Source organism: Patella vulgata, chromosome 6, assembly GCF_932274485.2.
Source record: "Patella vulgata chromosome 6, xgPatVulg1.2, whole genome shotgun sequence".
In the NCBI taxonomy this organism is placed as follows: Eukaryota; Metazoa; Mollusca; class Gastropoda; family Patellidae; genus Patella; species Patella vulgata.
In genome coordinates, this window is record NC_065884.2 from 64,399,077 (window position 1) to 64,416,079 (window position 17,003).

Genomic DNA, 17,003 nt, shown 5'->3' on the forward strand with positions numbered 1-17,003 from the left:
TTTAATCAGATTGCATGGCCTACGTGCAGCATTAATAATTGACTTAAGCCATTTCAACAAAATTCTGATATGAATGGCTTGCAGAGAGGGTTTGGGGTGCAAATAATCAAGGCAATGGACCAGGTCATCGCTAAACCTCTGCACATCACAAGGTAGCAGTAGCAGACTGCATTAAAAACTTGCCTGTTATTCTTTAATTCTTTTTTTCTGCCAAGTGGCCCATTTGATGATCCAACGGTTCCAGCCCAACAGACATTGTCCAAATGTTGTACTGTGGTGGTGGAGGTTATTCTTATTTAATTCCAGTCACAGAGAATGCTCATTATCGAACACCCGTCAAGACATTAACCTAATGAACATTCTATCTCAATCAGACTTAACCCATTTTCTTCAAATAACATCTGGGAGCAATACTGACATTGACCAAAGGCATAACATCAATAGCCGTGATGATACTCTTGTCCACAAGGAATAGAAAAAGTAAAATATTTGAAAATTTATTAAGTTATAAAATTTGCTATAGACAATATTTACAAACACGTAATTTAAATAATGTTTTCATAAAATTTGATATTTAACAGACGTTATGTCTCGGTAAATAAATGAACAAAATCTATTTATAGTCCATTTCAACATTTTCATACGCTGACATGTGGTTCAACAATAACTTCAGTTGCCAATTCTCAAGGGCTAAATCTATTTTTTAAGGCCAGCTCAATTTTCGTCAAGGTCGCAGAGATGTAAATAAGGTTAGGGCACGAGATTGTAGGTTATGGTAAGCATTGGGACCAAGTCCAGGGTTAGGGTTAGGATTGGGTTTAGCGCTAGTCCTGTTTACACCTTTTGACCTTTGACCAAACATGAAGTTGGCCTTATCAAATAGACCTAACCAATTGTCAAGTCATTGAATCAGATAACTACTTTCAATAATGAATTGAGAGATTACAGGCTAATAAAGATCCAATGAAACTGACCTTAATATATTAATAAAGTTTTACTTTCTTCAGTTCAAATAAAGAGTATATACAAGACTCTGACAACTACTAGGGTCAGAAAACTACAAAAAATATTTCAATGATGCAGCATTTTCATTGGTTGTGGGCATATTAAAACTAGGCTGCCTGTCTACAGTTATCTCCACTTGAGAACAGACACTAACCTAGTTGACAGACATTTTAAGTCCTAAATCGACGATGATTTTAGTCGAAAACGCTAAGCATACTTCGAGAATTTTGATAAGTATTTATTCTGTTTCCATTTAATGGAATTGAATAGGTTTATTTAGTCGTTGTGTGTATGCCAGGTGTTAAACAGAGTAGAACCGCATTATAAAACAATATACTAATTTTTGGATATGGCAGCCATAAAGGACAGAGATTTATTCTTGAAGTATGAAGTAGATGGATCTATACTAATGTCCAAAAGAAAGTATACACTGTGCATTTTGTGCTGCATCAACCAAAGTCGTTTTTCCATGGTATACGGTATTAGGGTAGAATGTCAATTTGTTTCACATTTTTATTTTGCTTAGAAATGTTGAGTTTGGATGCAAGAGACAAACTCAGTAATGCTTTATCAAATGTTTTAATCTAAACAAACTTAGTCATACTTTTAGTGGGTATACTTTCTTTTGGAATTCAGTATATGTGTGTAGAATGTGATTGAGGGCTATAATCCGAGACTATTCAAAAAATTAGCTCTTGGCCAATGAAAAGACTGCATACATAAATATTTTAATTTAAGTTTTCACGAATAAGTCTCCAGATCAGTCTCTTTTAGAGTCTCTATGTAACAACATTACATCAAAAATCTAGTTTAAACCATGAATAATATCAACACACCCACAAATATCCACCATTTTTACACAAACAAACACTTTAAAACTTTTACACAGACAAAATGCAATTTTATTCGGCCCAAAAAAACCCCAAATTACCTGTGTTTATGGTTACACACGACCGACTTTTTTTTTAAAACCACAAATTAACGACTTAAACTTTTTTCCTCAATTCTCAATTCCTATAAATCTGTCTTGGCCTGCTTTTCTGCAGACACTGAAATTTGGGTATTTACAAGTTGAAATCGGCTATAATTTACACAAATTTACTCAGTAATTAAGTTGGAAATGCCAGGAAGGAAATAATAAACACTTTACAGAAAGGCTTCAGACAGCAATTATTGATGTAGCTTAATAAAATATTAATTTATTAGTTCATTTAGCTCTATCCAATCTTCTCCAACAAAAACCATGAAAGAGATTTTTTACGACCAAGTGACCCTATTTTTTGACGTCAAGTAACCGTTAAACACAGGTATTTTATGATTTGGCCTTATAATAACAATATACAGGACACAATTCTTTGGAAGATAATTAATATCTACTAGAGAAAGTCAGACTGTTTCATACACGTAAAATACCTAGTTGAAATCAAATAACACACTATTTACAGATAACAATTACTATGGTTTATTTCACTGCGACGTTTCAACAAGATTTCACAAGTCGTTATAAAGCATATAACACAAATAATGACTTGTGAAATCTTGTTGAAATGTCATCGTGAAATAAACCATAGTAATTGTTATCCATAAATAGTGTGCTATTTGATTGTGTTCCAATTACTAAATGGCATTCAAAGAATATATCCTCGTTTAAACATTACTTAGTAATAAATTGTAATCGTTATAATTGTATCATTTGCTGGATGAAGACGAGGGAAGCCTAATCTAAACTCGTTCAGTAATAAACAGTAATTTTTTACCTAAATACATGGGGTTGCTTATTGTTATACAAACGCCCAAGGACTTCACTTAAGAACTATTTAGCAATATGAATTCAATGAAATCAGAAATAAGAGAGAGAAATGGAGTTTAATGTCCATTTGACACAAACTATGTCATTTCGGGACTAACGTATCAATTTTTTTTCAAAAATTCGTTTTTTCAGCAGAGGTAACAAGGTTGAACAGGCCACCCTGACCCTACTCCTGGTCATGTACAAGCTAGGAATCCAAACCATGCCACTTGACTCAATGACAGACTTTATGATCTTCAGAGCAAGCGCTAGGCCAGCAATAAACAGTGAAAATACGCTGATTTCACAGATATATAGTTTCTTGAAAGGCACCAAAAACAGCCCCAAAAATAGTTTCAGTTGAATATTTAAATAATAACCTAAAATATTCGAATAATGTTGAATATTAGTTGATTTCAATGAATGAATAATTTTGAATATTTCATAGGCGCCAAAAAATATCAAATTCCTTTAGTTTTAACTTTCAACATGTCATTCGAATATGTGATTTGGATATCAGAATTCCAATCATCACAGAGATCGTTCACAAGTCAACAACACAGTCTGTTTGTTTGCAATTTGAATTTGAAAAAAAATCTAGGGCCATTTAAATAATATTCTCCTCTCTATTACTTAAAGATAGGTTGCCAGGCAATGAAACATACGCCCACAGCAGCTAAATCGTCCGGGCAGTCAACATGTGTTGTCGCATATTTTTACTTTTTTTGGTAATGAAACATTTATAATACACTAAAATCTGATTAAGAGTAACAACTCATGAAGAAATTTTTAAAGTGATCAAGGGCCATAACTTTGGCAGTAATTATCGGAAATCGTTGAAAATCAATAGGATTCTTTATCTCATGACCTCAAACACTGTGTATAAATTTAAAGTCAATCTGATATTCACTTTAGCCTCTAGAGCATCCACAAGTTTTTTTGAAGTGATCAAGGGCCATAACTCTGGCAGTAATTATTGGAAATCGCTGAAAATCAATAGGCTTCTTCGTCTCATGACCTTAAACACTGTGTATAAATTTAAAGTAAATCGGATATTAACTTTAGCCTCTAGAGCGTCCACAAGATTTTTCAAAGTGATCAAGGGCCATAACTCTGGCAAAAATTATCGGAAATTGCTGAAAATCAATAGGCTTCTTCGTCTCATGACCTTAAACACTGTGTATAAATTTAAAGTCAATCGAATATTAACTTTGACCTCTAGAGCACCCACAAGATTTTTTGAAGAGATCAAGGGCTGAAAATCAATAGGCTTCTTCGTCTCATGACCTTTAACACTGTGTATAAATTTAATGTCAATCGGATATTAACTGTAGCCTCTAGAGCGTCCACAAACAATTGTGGACGCCGGACGGACGGGGGCGACGACAATATACGACCACATTTCAATGTGGGCGTATAAAAAGTAACTTATCGCATGTTATCCACTTATCTTACAATAACAGATTAGATATGTAACACAAAAATTCGTAATTAGGTTTAAGTGAATTCCTATAAACAGCAAGAATAAATAGAGAAAAATGTAGAACCTTGAAATTTAGCCCACCGATCCTTTGACAAACCAAGTTTAACTATTTCTAGAACAACCCTCTGGTTTCCAGCCAGTTGATTCCTGTCATGAATTGGTGATTCTGATCATGAACAGATGATCCGGTCATGAACAGATGATCCGGTCATGAAGAGTTGATTATGGTCATGAAGAGTTGATTCTGGTCATGAACAGATGATCCTGGTCATGAACAAATGATCCTGGTCATGAACAGATGATCCGGTCATGAACAGTTGATTCTGGTCATGAACAGATGATCTGGGTCATGAGGAGTTGATTCTGGTCATGAACAGATGATCTGGGTCATGAAGAGTTGATTCCAGTGACAAACGAACAGCCCCAAAGAAGAGACGTGAACGCAACGTCAAAATTAGACTCCGAGCACCATGATGATAAAAACACAATATTAAAAACCTCGCTCCTGCATCAGACATTTTTTTAGAGGATTGTCTGTCAACCATTATTTTGGATTGTCCTTGATTAGCTTCTTGGAAATCAAAAATATTCTTAATATGTATTATAAAGATAAACACCATTAGTAATGAGATCACTCTTTGATGTGGGAAAACAATGCCAGGTAAATTTTATCTCAATCAGATTGTCTCGAAGAATTATTTCTGATCTTCTATGCTCCCTTTTGAAATGTCTGTCATTTTAGGATATTTTTCTTTCTTTTTGTCGAGTTCATCTTGAGACCAAAGAAGAAGTTTAAGTAAATTAGCAAGTTTTGGAGTAGCATCTGCTTCTAATATGGCAGCATTTAGTTCACTGGCAACCTGCAAATATCAAATAATCTTATTATATGATAATAATTTACAACTTTATCAAGGGTAGTCCAACCTCATGGGTTTTCTCTGGGTCCTTCGGTTTCCTCTCACTGCTAAAGACCTCTACGCACAAGTGAATTATTGAAATATAATCCGACCATATGTTAGTCCTGAGATGACCTAGTTTGTGTCAAGTGGACGATAAACCCCATCTCTCTCTTTATTACACTGCTGTAAAATTTACCTAAGTGCAATTGAGCCCGCTTTGGATTCAGAACCACAAACCTGCATCAACTATCTTAAACAGGCACCTGTTTCAGCTATGGTGAGTATTCAAGAATGACATGGGTTTTTCAGTATCATCAACCGCGTCGTGTGGTGCTATGAGGTCAATATTTGCCCTGACAGTCCTACTAAAACTTACTCTTATTTTCTATTTTCGGAGATTTTTAACGTACTGCCAATGGTATACACAGGACCATGTATATTCGTCACATCCGAATGACCAGGCTTTAATTCCTGCAACACCAACAAAGGAAACTAGGCTGGAAAATCCAAAGAAACTGTAATGAAATGATATGGGGTTTAACGTCCCACAGTTCTGCACCGACTGGGCTAATGAAGACGGGCATACGCCCTACAGTGTGCTATAAGGGAAATTTTGCCAGGACAGCGATGCTAAGGCCTACTCTTATATTCAATTCCAACTGTCAAGGGATCTTTTGTGTGCATGCCAATGAGCACACAGGACCTCATGATGAACTTTCTCGGCCTTCACTGAGGGGCGGACCCGTGACCTCTAGACTAGTGAGTCAGTGTCTTACCCACCTAGCCACCATGGCTTCCAAGAAAATTTCTTTGCCCGATAGATTATGGTAGATCCTGGTTAGTGAGTCTGTGCCATAGACATAAAACCATTGATTATTCAAGCTAGTTTCGTATACAGTTGATTTGTCACACGAAATTCTTTTATTTTGTGAAAGCAAGAGAGAGAGAGAGAGAGAGAGAGTGAGGGAGAGAGAGAGAAAGATGGGGTTTAAGTCCATTGACACAAACAAGGTCATTTTGGGACCAATATATGGTTCAATTTTATTTCAATAATTCGCTTGCGAGTAGGAGTCTTTAGCAGTGGGTGCTGTTTTACGTTTTCGTGACCCTACCGTCTTGCCATAGATTATAACTTGTAGTCGTCAAATAAGACACTTGTTACTAGAACTAAGGCACCTTACGGTAACCAAGCTGACGCTACGCTTGTGTTTTCTTTATCTTAAACCTACCATTATTTTGTGTACTTCGGTAATGGACATTTATTAAGCTTATCATTTCATTCCATATAATTTACTGACACTTATTTCGCATTTGCATTTGGTTTGAGCGTCACAGCGAGTGTCGGTGCTGTCTTATATCTGAGAGACTGGACAATGAGATCTATGAACTGGTTAGAACCCGCCATTGTTTCCAACATGGGTTGATATTTGTTTTGTTCGTCATAATTTTGTATGTGAAACTTCACAGTGTTTTTTACCACTTTGCCCATTAAATTAACATCGTTCCAGGACATCGTCGTTCTATGATTTATTTGTGGGAGTGCGTTAAGCTGATCTGACGCGTCCGGTTTGTTGACATCTTCGACTTTGCTGCGGGTAAGGCCTCAACGGTACTGTCAGAGTTAAAGAGTCGTCTGCAAGCCGACAAAACAGTACAGTAAAAAACACTAAAGTTATTCATAGTAATTGTTATGAACACTTCGCAACACGCGAATTAGTTGTTGATCTTTATTTGTGGTAAAATTATTAGTTTCTTCAAAACGTTTCAAGACGAAGTTTTAAAAGTATGGAAGCCAATCAAGGCGACAATGAAACTCCAATTGCGCAAAATTCATCCAGAAACCGAACGCCATCTGTGAAATTCGTTGAAAACGCTATAATGGAGAAAACTAAGAAGTTTTGGAAGTCTCATAAAGAACTTAAACACCACGTTGACATGTTATTGCGAGCAAAAGCCGGATCACCAGAAATCCCAGAGTTAAAAAATAACGTTGTTGTCTCTCAACTTGCCTTCAAGCACGAAGCCACAGAGATTCAAGAGTTATTTACCCGTGATAAATCGGAATCTGGACAAGCTGAAGCTCTTGAAATTTCGTCTAGAACAGTGGAATGGTTAAAGATATCAGATAGTGCACTGGCTAATAGCATTCCACCACCTATCCCTTGTAAGGAAGGCACCCAAGAGCACCCCTGTGACGATAAAAAATCTGCTCATTTGTCAAAAGCTTCTACTACATCAAGTTGTGCCAGGCGACTGGAAGCTAAGGTACGAGCTGCTGAGCAGAAAACAAAATTTGAATTTGATCAACAGATTCGACAGTTTCAGTTAACCCAAAAGTTGAGAGAAGCTGACCTCGAACGCCAGAAACTACTAGATGCTTCCAAATTAGATGAACTTAAAAGTAAACGAGACCTCGCAATGGCTGAAGCAGCAGTAAAGGCCTACAGTGGGGGATCAGACATTGGCTCTGTTGATGATTTAGCATCACAGCTTGATCGCTCTAAAGCAACCCAGGACTGGATAAACGACGTGAAACCAGTTTTTGATACTCAACCTAACATTGAGGATAAAGTCAATCAAGATAACCATCAAGCATCGGCTACCAGAACGATTTGCTGGTAACGACCCACTGTTTCGACCATTTGATCAAGCAACATCACATCAACATAATGCAACTTTCGCACTCAATGAAACCCTGTTTCGACATCTTGATATGCAAAATGAAACAAGTGCTAAGCTTATGTCTTCGTTGGCAAAACAGTCACTACCTAAGTGCGAACCGGATGTTTTCGCTGGAGACCCTCCTATATTTTTGCCTTGGAAAGTGGCTTTTAAATCAATGATTGCTGATGTCGATGCTTCGCCAGACCAGGAAATGACATACCTTCTTCGCTACACATCTGGAAAACCAAAGGATCTTGTCAACACCTTTCGTAGACGTGTACATCCCGACGCTCATGTGAAAGTCACCAACCTTTGGAAAGCTATGGAAGAACGTTTCGGTCATAGTGCAGAAATTACAAACGCCCTCCTGAACAACTTGCAGAAAGCTGCCAATTTCCGAAGCGACGACCGACAAGGGTATCAGAACTTTTATGATGTTTGTGAAGACGTTGGTTCACAAATTCCGTTTTTGAACGGTCTGTCCATTTTGAATTCATCATACTACATGAAGTCATTGATTGAGAAAATCCCTAAAATGGTACGTGACAAATGGGAAAACAAAGTTACCAAACACATGATGTCAAGACAATCTGATGATTATCCTCCATTTTCTTCCTTTGTTGAACTCATGCATAACATTGCTTTGAAACAAAACCATCCAGCTATCATCAAAATGCCTGGAGTTGACTACGAATCTACTTCGAAACTACACAAATCTCCAAACCCTCGTAATTTGAACTTCTATTCGAACAAAGCAGGACATACCAAGTCATTGAAAACGGATATCAAAACTTCTGAAGACATTAATCCGGAAGAAGACGTGTTATGCCCTATTCATCCTGAAAGTAAAGATCGTCACACTTTGCTTACTTGTCGTGTATTTGCAGATAAGGAACCCAGAGAGCGGGAACTGATTGTCAGAAATGCTAGCATTTGTTTTCGATGCCTCACCAAAAAACATTACTCTACAAGATGCAAATCAGATGTCAAATGCGATAGCTGCGGACGTAGACATCCAACACTTTTGCATTACAGCGCATCTAACTCGTCACATAACCCTTCTCGGTCAACTGGAGAGAACGTTGGAACAGCTTGCATGAAGATATGTGGATCACCAGGCATCAAAGGGAGAACCTGTGGAAAGTTCTCACTCATTGACATTCTCCGTGGAGACGACTTTAGCGTAGTATTCCGAACGTATGCCACTCTCGACGACCAATCTAGTCATAGTTTGGGTACTGGATCTCTTTTCGATGACCTTGGCATCACAGGAGATAGGCACCAGTACACACTTGAGACCTGTCATGGCAAAGAAACTTGTCTGGGACGACGAGGCACGAACTTATATGCCCGTACTTTGGATGGCAAAACATTCAAGCTCCCGACAATCATCGAATCCGATAATATACCGGAAGACAAATCTGAAATTCCTACAAAGGAAGCTATACAGCAAATCCCACATCTTCGGCATATAGCTAAATTTCTTCCACCCTACGAAGAAGCCACAGGAATAAATTTGATAATTGGAAGAGACGCTCCAGAGCTTCTTAAAGTTTGCGAATCCATCAACGGCCCCGTAGGAGCACCATGGGCTCAACGTCTGGACCTAGGCTGGACTGTGTCTGGAGATATTTGTTTGAATCGTCTTGGAGGTAGCGTGCACCTCTCATGTCGCCGAACCTTAGTTGGAACAGAATATACTCTAGAGGATTGTAAATATGAAATTCATTGTAAAGAACAGATAGCAAAAGCACTTGAAACCAAGACTGGGGAGGAGCTGTACACATCTGTTATTTGTGAGAAGACATCAGTTGATCAGAAAGGTTTACTGAACAGTATTGCTAAAGATGAATTCTTTACTTCAGAACATGATTCGGACCATGGAACATCTCCAGATGATCGTCACTTTTTGAAAATTATGGAGGAAGGATTCCACAAGAACTGTTTAGGAAATTGGGAAGCACCCCTTCCATTTCGTGAGACTAAAACAAACTTGCCAAATAACCGAGCTCAAGCAGAGAAGCGGTTCGAAAGTCTTCTACGAAACTTCACAAGAAATAGTCAACTTAAAACTGACTATCTTGAATTTATGTCAAAGATTCTCCAAAGAGGCCACGCTTCACAAGTTGATCCGACTCAAGGTGATACCAAGGAAGGACAGAAATGGTACCTTCCCCACTTTGCAGTGTATCATCCTAAGAAACCTACACAAGTTAGAGTTGTTTTTGATTCGTCAGCAGAATACCAAGGAACATCCCTAAACAAAGAATTACTTCAAGGTCCCGACCTGATGAATGGACTTCTCGGAAGACTGCTTCGTTTTCGTCAAGATGAAGTTGCGATAATGTGTGACATTGAGCAAATGTTTCATAGCTTTTACGTCAATCCTGAACATCGAAGTTTCTTACGCTTCCTTTGGTTTGAGGATAACAATCCAAATGCTCCTGTTGTTGACTACCAGATGAATGTACATCTTTTTGGAAACGGACCTAGCCCTGCAGTAGCTACATTTGGACTTCGGAAATCGGCTGATGACGCTTGTCACAAGTATGGAAATGCCGCACATAAATTTGTCCACGAAGACTTCTATGTTGATGATGGCGTGTATTCTTGTTCAAGTTCTGGGGAAGCTATTGATCTACTCAAGTCAGCTCAGTCCATGCTATCAGATTCGAACTTACGCCTGCATAAAGTTGTTTCTAATAAACCAGACGTTATGAAAGCCTTTCCGAATCAAGATCTAGCTAAAGGGTTGACAGATCTCGATCTTGAACACGATAAGCTACCGAGTCAACGCACTCTAGGAGTACATTGGGATTTGGAAAAGCATGTTTTCACCTTCCAAGTTACAGATAAGGATAAACCTTATACAAGACGTGGAGTTCTGTCCATAATCCATTCGCTGTACGACCCTTTAGGTTTCGCCGCGCCATTCATCATAGTTGGGAAGAAGATCCTTCAAAATTTGATTCATCTTAGTACTACTGAAGGACAACACCTCGATTGGGATGACCCTTTACCGCCCAATTTATGGTCTGAATGGCATACATGGCATACTAACCTCAAGTCTATTTGCAAGGTTGAGGTAAAACGTTGTTTTAAACCTGAAGACTTCGGCGTAGTCACTAATATTGAAATCCACGCCTTCTCTGATGCTAGTCAAGATGCTATCAGTATTGTTATTTATTTGCGTCTCTTCAACGATAAAGGAGATACCCACATTGCCTTTGTGAGGGGTGCATCTAAAGTTAAACCACAGAAACACCTCTCAATACCCAGATTGGAACTTTGCGCAGCAGTTTTGTTAGCAACTACTGTAAAGCAAACCCAGAGGGAGTTAGAGTACAACATTAACAATGTCTACCACTACACCGACTCCAAAATTGTTCTAGGCTATATAATGAATGAATCATGACGATTTTATGTCTACGTAGCCAACCGTGTTGAACTTATTCGAAGCCTTACATCACCAGAATCATGGCGATATGTGAGATCGGAAGACAACCCTGCCGACTTAGGAACCCGTGGTTGTTCAGCATCAAAACTCATGCAAGAAAAGTGGTTCGTTGGTCCAGATTTTCTGTGGAACTGCAGCGACATTCCGTTTGGCGCATACACCTTGAATGATGGTGACCAAGAGATTCGTCCAGAGGTTAAGTCGTGTGCAACCTCTACTGTTACAGACAACATCTGTCTACTTTGTAGATACTTTGCTTACTTTAGTAATTGGCGCAAACTTTGTAAATCGATTGCCTATTTGAAGACTCTGCTTCGTCATAGGAAACGTGGCTCATCAGAAGACCAAAGCATGGATCTTAATCCTGAAATCCTACATGAAGCAGAACTTGTAATCCTAAAACATGTTCAACATGAAGCCTTCCCTGAAGTGGTTGCAAATCTCAAAAAACATCAAAACGAAAGTAAACGTATAAAACGGTCTCTTGGACAACATCTTTATCAGCTTGACCCTTTCTTTCATCAAGATGGACTTATCCGGGTTGGTGGTCGACTCCGTCGTTCCAGTTTGTCCTTTCCGGAGAAGCATCCGACTGTATTACCAAAGAAGAACCATGTTACACTGCTTGTCGTGCGACATTACCATGAAACAGTGCATCACCAAGGTAGATCTATAACCCATGGAGCCATCAGACAAGCCGGATTTTGGGTCATAGGAGGTTCCAGTTTGGTAAACTCTTTGATTAGAAAACGTGTTGGATGCAATCTTCTACGTCGGCCTTCTGAAACACCTAAGATGGCCGATCTCCCAGAAGATCGTGTAGGGCAAACAGCACCCTTTACCAACGTGGGAATGGACGCCTTCAGTCCTTGGGACATAACAACGAAGAAAACTCGAGGTGGATCTATCAATAGTAAACGATGGGGCATCATCTTCACATGTCTAGCCAGTCGAGCAATTCATATAGAAGTTGTTGACGCGATGGACACTTCGGCCTTTATCAACGCATTACGACGCTTTATCGCTATAAGAGGTCCTGTTGCTTTACTTCGATCTGATCGTGGAACTAACTTCATAGGAGCACATAATGAACTCCATGATGCTTTGAGGGATGTCGATAATGATAAAGTGAAGAAATTCTTGTTGGACCACGACTGTGACTGGAAATGGAATCCGCCACACGCATCTCACTTTGGTGGCGTATGGGAACATCAGATTGGAACCCTACGTCGTGTTTTGGATGGTATGCTTTTGGGACTTGGGAAGTTTCAGATCACCCACGATCTTCTTGTTACTCTCATGGCGGAAGCTACAGCCATTGTCAATTCCAGACCTATAACAGCTATACGTTCAGATGCAGAGGATCCTCAGCCTCTATCACCAGCTAGTATCCTTACCATGAAAACTAGACCTTATTTACCTCCTCCTGGAAACTTCACGGAACCGGATTTGTATTGCCGCAGTCGTTGGCGCAGAGTGCAGTATCTGGCTGATCAATTCTGGATTCGGTGGAGGAAGGAGTACCTCCAAAACCAACAACTTTTCCAAACTTAGATGTTGGTGACTTAGTGTTAGTTATGGAAAAGGACGCCGTTCGTGGATCATGGCTTAAAGGACGCATAGTGAATGTGGAACTTAGTCAAGATGGAATTGTCCGGACAGCTGACGTTGTAGTCTTTGAGGACGATCAACCAGGTTCGAGCAAGCTTAGTGGAAAACTGAAGACATTTACGCGACCTGTGTCTCAGCTTGTATTTCTGTATAGACCAGTGATTTGTTGATAAGAACTAATTATTAAAGACGTACGCCTTTAAGGTGGGGAGTGTGCTGTTTTACGTTTTCGTGACCCTACCGTCTTGCCATAGATTATAACTTGTAGTCGTCAAATAAGACACTTGTTACTAGAACTAAGGCACCTTACGGTAACCAAGCTGACGCTACGCTTGTGTTTTCTTTATCTTAAACCTACCATTATTTTGTGTACTTCGGTAATGGACATTTATTAAGCTTATCATTTCATTCCATATAATTTACTGACACTTATTTCGCATTTGCATTTGGTTTGAGCGTCACAGCGAGTGTCGGTGCTGTCTTATATCTGAGAGACTGGACAATGAGATCTATGAACTGGTTAGAACCCGCCATTGTTTCCAACATGGGTTGATATTTGTTTTGTTCGTCATAATTTTGTATGTGAAACTTCACAGTGTTTTTTACCACTTTGCCCATTAAATTAACATCGTTCCAGGAGATCGTCGTTCTATGATTTATTTGTGGGAGTGCGTTAAGCTGATCTGACGCGTCCGGTTTGTTGACATCTTCGACTTTGCTGCGGGTAAGGCCTCAACGGTACTGTCAGAGTTAAAGAGTCGTCTGCAAGCCGACAAAACAGTACAACACTTGACTCAATGACAGACCTTATGATCCAACGTGCACGTGTTAACCATTCGGCCAACCCCAACAGTATCTAGTTTTAGAGTAACTAACCTTTTGCCTGTGTGAGGGATGTAACAGTTCACTGAAAGGTGAGGATTCCGGATCTTCGAAAGCTAATAACGCCAACGTTCTTTCTAACTCTGACAAAACTTCAGGATTTTCTTCTACTCTCTCTGATAAATGAATTTGGGCATACTCTAATGCTGCCTCCACTTCTTTCTGACGGATTAATTCTATCATTTTCTGTTGCTGTAAATAAAAACAACATAGGAAATGATATATAATACTTAACAGCAAGTACTGGAGAACTGTACAACACACAAAAAAAACCCAGAAGACAACCCTACAGACAAGACACACCACATATGGAGCAGCCAAGTAATAACAACGAAAATACAATCAAATCAAGAGAATGAATCCATTACCCTGTACCGTCCTGGGACTTCACAATTTGTCACTGTTAACAGGACCAAAAACTAAATAGTGTTATCTCCCCTGAGCCAAATACAGAAAATATGTCACACTGAAATGAAATGGATGAAATGGTGTTTAACGTTCATGTCACACTGAGAAACTCTGCTGATCACAAACACAGTCAACGCACAAATACAGTATGGAATGGTTTCCCCAGAGATTTGATCCCATTTTCATATTTTTTGACAGAAGATCCAATCTTCAATATTTTAGAAGGGAGAAAACCCACGAGGTCTGACATCCGAGGGGAATCGAAACAAAATGACAAAATGATAGACACAAGAGGGGCTTGTGTCATATTAAACCTAAGTATGTGCCTGACCATGTCTGTGAAAGCTGACTTATTTCCAGGTTTGGTATTAACCCCACGAACTAATGTCACCCTGTCTACGTGGTCTAGTTATTTAACACAGCCCTTGATACTGGGAAGCATGCAGGAACCTTTGCTGGGGATGGTTCAAAGTGTAGAAAATGTCAAATTTGGCATGAGGTCTGGAGGATTACCGCAAATTTTATAAATTAGAAGCTCAGATATTTCTTCCCATTTAGGTACATGCATGTACAGGATTAGAGTGAAGTGAGGCAAAATGGCGGCAATATTTTACATGTTTCTTTCGCTGAATGTTGGAGAAAAGGAATACGTTTTCCGTGAGCAATGGGGGGGGGGGGGGTCTGCCGTCTGGTCTATGTATTTAAAACAGTTCCACACAAACCTGTAACCGGAAATAAAGGTAGCGATCATTATCTAGTAATTCAGGGTAGAGTTGATTAACCAGACATATAGCATCTTGTATATTTCCTGAATGTATTGCCTGTCGTATTTTTATCCTATCGTCGAGTTCATCTAAATCAACTGATGGCTGGACACCCGATTCCATTCTAAACTTCTCCGCCGCTTCCTTGAATCCTTCTGTTAAAACAAGAAAAACATGGAGGAGATCAAATAGATAGATAGATAGATAGAAATGGGGTTTAACGTCCACTCGACACAAACTAGGTCATTTTGGGACTAACATATAGTTTAATTTTATTTCAATAATTCACTTGTGCGTAGGGGTCTTTAGCAGTGGGAATAAGCCCGAGGACTCGGAGAAAACCCACGAGGTTAGACAGGCGACCCTACTCCTTGTCATGTAAATCGGGGATTTGAAATCCAACCACTTTACTCATTGCCAGATTTTCTGATCTAACGCGCACGTGTTAAACCCAACTCCTCCCCTTCCCATATGAGAAATTACCCACGACTATAACCCATGTTAGGAGACATAATTGTAATATAAATATAAACAACAGTCCTATTACCAGTAACAAGATAGTTCATTATAAGTTTATTCATGTCTGCTCGAGTAACATGCGTTCCGGTTTCTCGTAATTTTTCCATCCAATCATCTCGTCCAGAACTATCACTTTTGTCACATCCAAAATTCATCTGAAATCAAACAATTTTATGATGATAAAGAGCTGATGACATAAAATAAATATGGCATCATAAATAGATTTTCCAGTTATTCTAAACCCAAACAAATTTACGGTACTACATATAAGTACAGGAGGACCGCATTACACAGCAAAAAATATTAAACAAATATCAAATCAAGTTAATGAATCAAGGGCCAGCCGTAAATGTCCACCGCGCTGTACAGTCCCGGCCCTGTACATGTAGGTGGACTGTATGAGTAACCAGGGAAATAGGGTCTCTGGTATCTGTTATTTTGTCAGCCATTTTTTGTCTTTATCCGTGTTTTTATTGATATTTTTATTATATTATATATAGGCCTGTTTGGCACAAATTTTACCATATCCAACTACAATTAAACATCTAATCACCTCTTTTGAATCAAAGCCATCAAGTGTTGCTAGGAAGACATTTTCCAAATGGAAAACATGCATAACCTATCAATGAAAAAGGCTGATTGATTAATTTAACCCAATAATATTTGCTGTATTGTCGCTACATTGGAGGGGGGGAGGAATGTTTAATTAGTCATATAGTATAACATTTTAAAGACGTTATAGATCCCCGTTTTCAACCTTTATTAGCCGACGTCCCAAATCTTTACCAAAGATTCTACTGCATCCCATGGACGAATGAAGTTTCAATCTCTTGCAGAATTGGGAAGATTTTATCGAAATATAGGCCATGGACGCCTCCCATGGGGAATTGCAAAATGTCCCACCAGTGGGACGCATCCCCCAAGTTGAAAACAGGTTATAAATAGACAAAATAATAAATAAAATGAGTTTGTAAGGTGAAACTGAAAGGATCGTAATCTCATAGTGTTAATGTTATCATTAATATGACAATATTGCTATTACATCAATTAAATGTAAACATAAATCCCACAGATGTGTGCTATTCTTATGGTACTGTCACAAATATCATTATTAAATCCTGAATTGAATGTGAACTGGGGCAGTGGGGGTACAATCAGTCACAACACTGACTAACATACTCGTACTAAGGTGACAGAAGGCAGACAAAAGTTATCGGATCATTTACCAATACTACAATAAAATATTATTTACAATCATTTCTAAACATTCTAATTAATGTTAATGATACATTACTGATCGATTACCTAATCTCATTAACTCACCATTGCCGTTAATTGTCGGATTAATTATCAAAACAAAAGACAGTCACAAAACCGGAACTTCCGGAACCGACTTTTTTGCTGTGTCGCACCTGCCATTTCCGGTTTATTAAAATAACTGATGCAGACACAATTCCTCCAAAATTGAAGAAATTGTGCACGGTGTCGTTTTATCTATATCTTTATCTGTGATTACATATTT

The 17,003-nt window shown here is 38.8% G+C and overlaps 1 protein-coding gene across 1 annotated transcript; it reads right to left on the reverse strand.

The window, feature by feature from the left end:
• Positions 1-483: 483 nt before the first annotated feature.
• LOC126823347 (glucose-induced degradation protein 8 homolog) lies at positions 484-16,881 on the reverse strand. Its single transcript, XM_050552139.2, has 5 exons — positions 16,805-16,881; positions 15,510-15,636; positions 14,921-15,117; positions 13,785-13,982; positions 484-5,137 (listed from the first exon to the last, which is right to left on the reverse strand). Exons 1-5 carry the CDS (start codon positions 16,805-16,807, stop codon positions 4,973-4,975), a joined length of 690 nt encoding a protein of 229 aa, XP_050408096.1. The 5' UTR covers positions 16,808-16,881; the 3' UTR covers positions 484-4,972.
• Between the last annotated feature and the right edge of the window lie 122 nt (positions 16,882-17,003).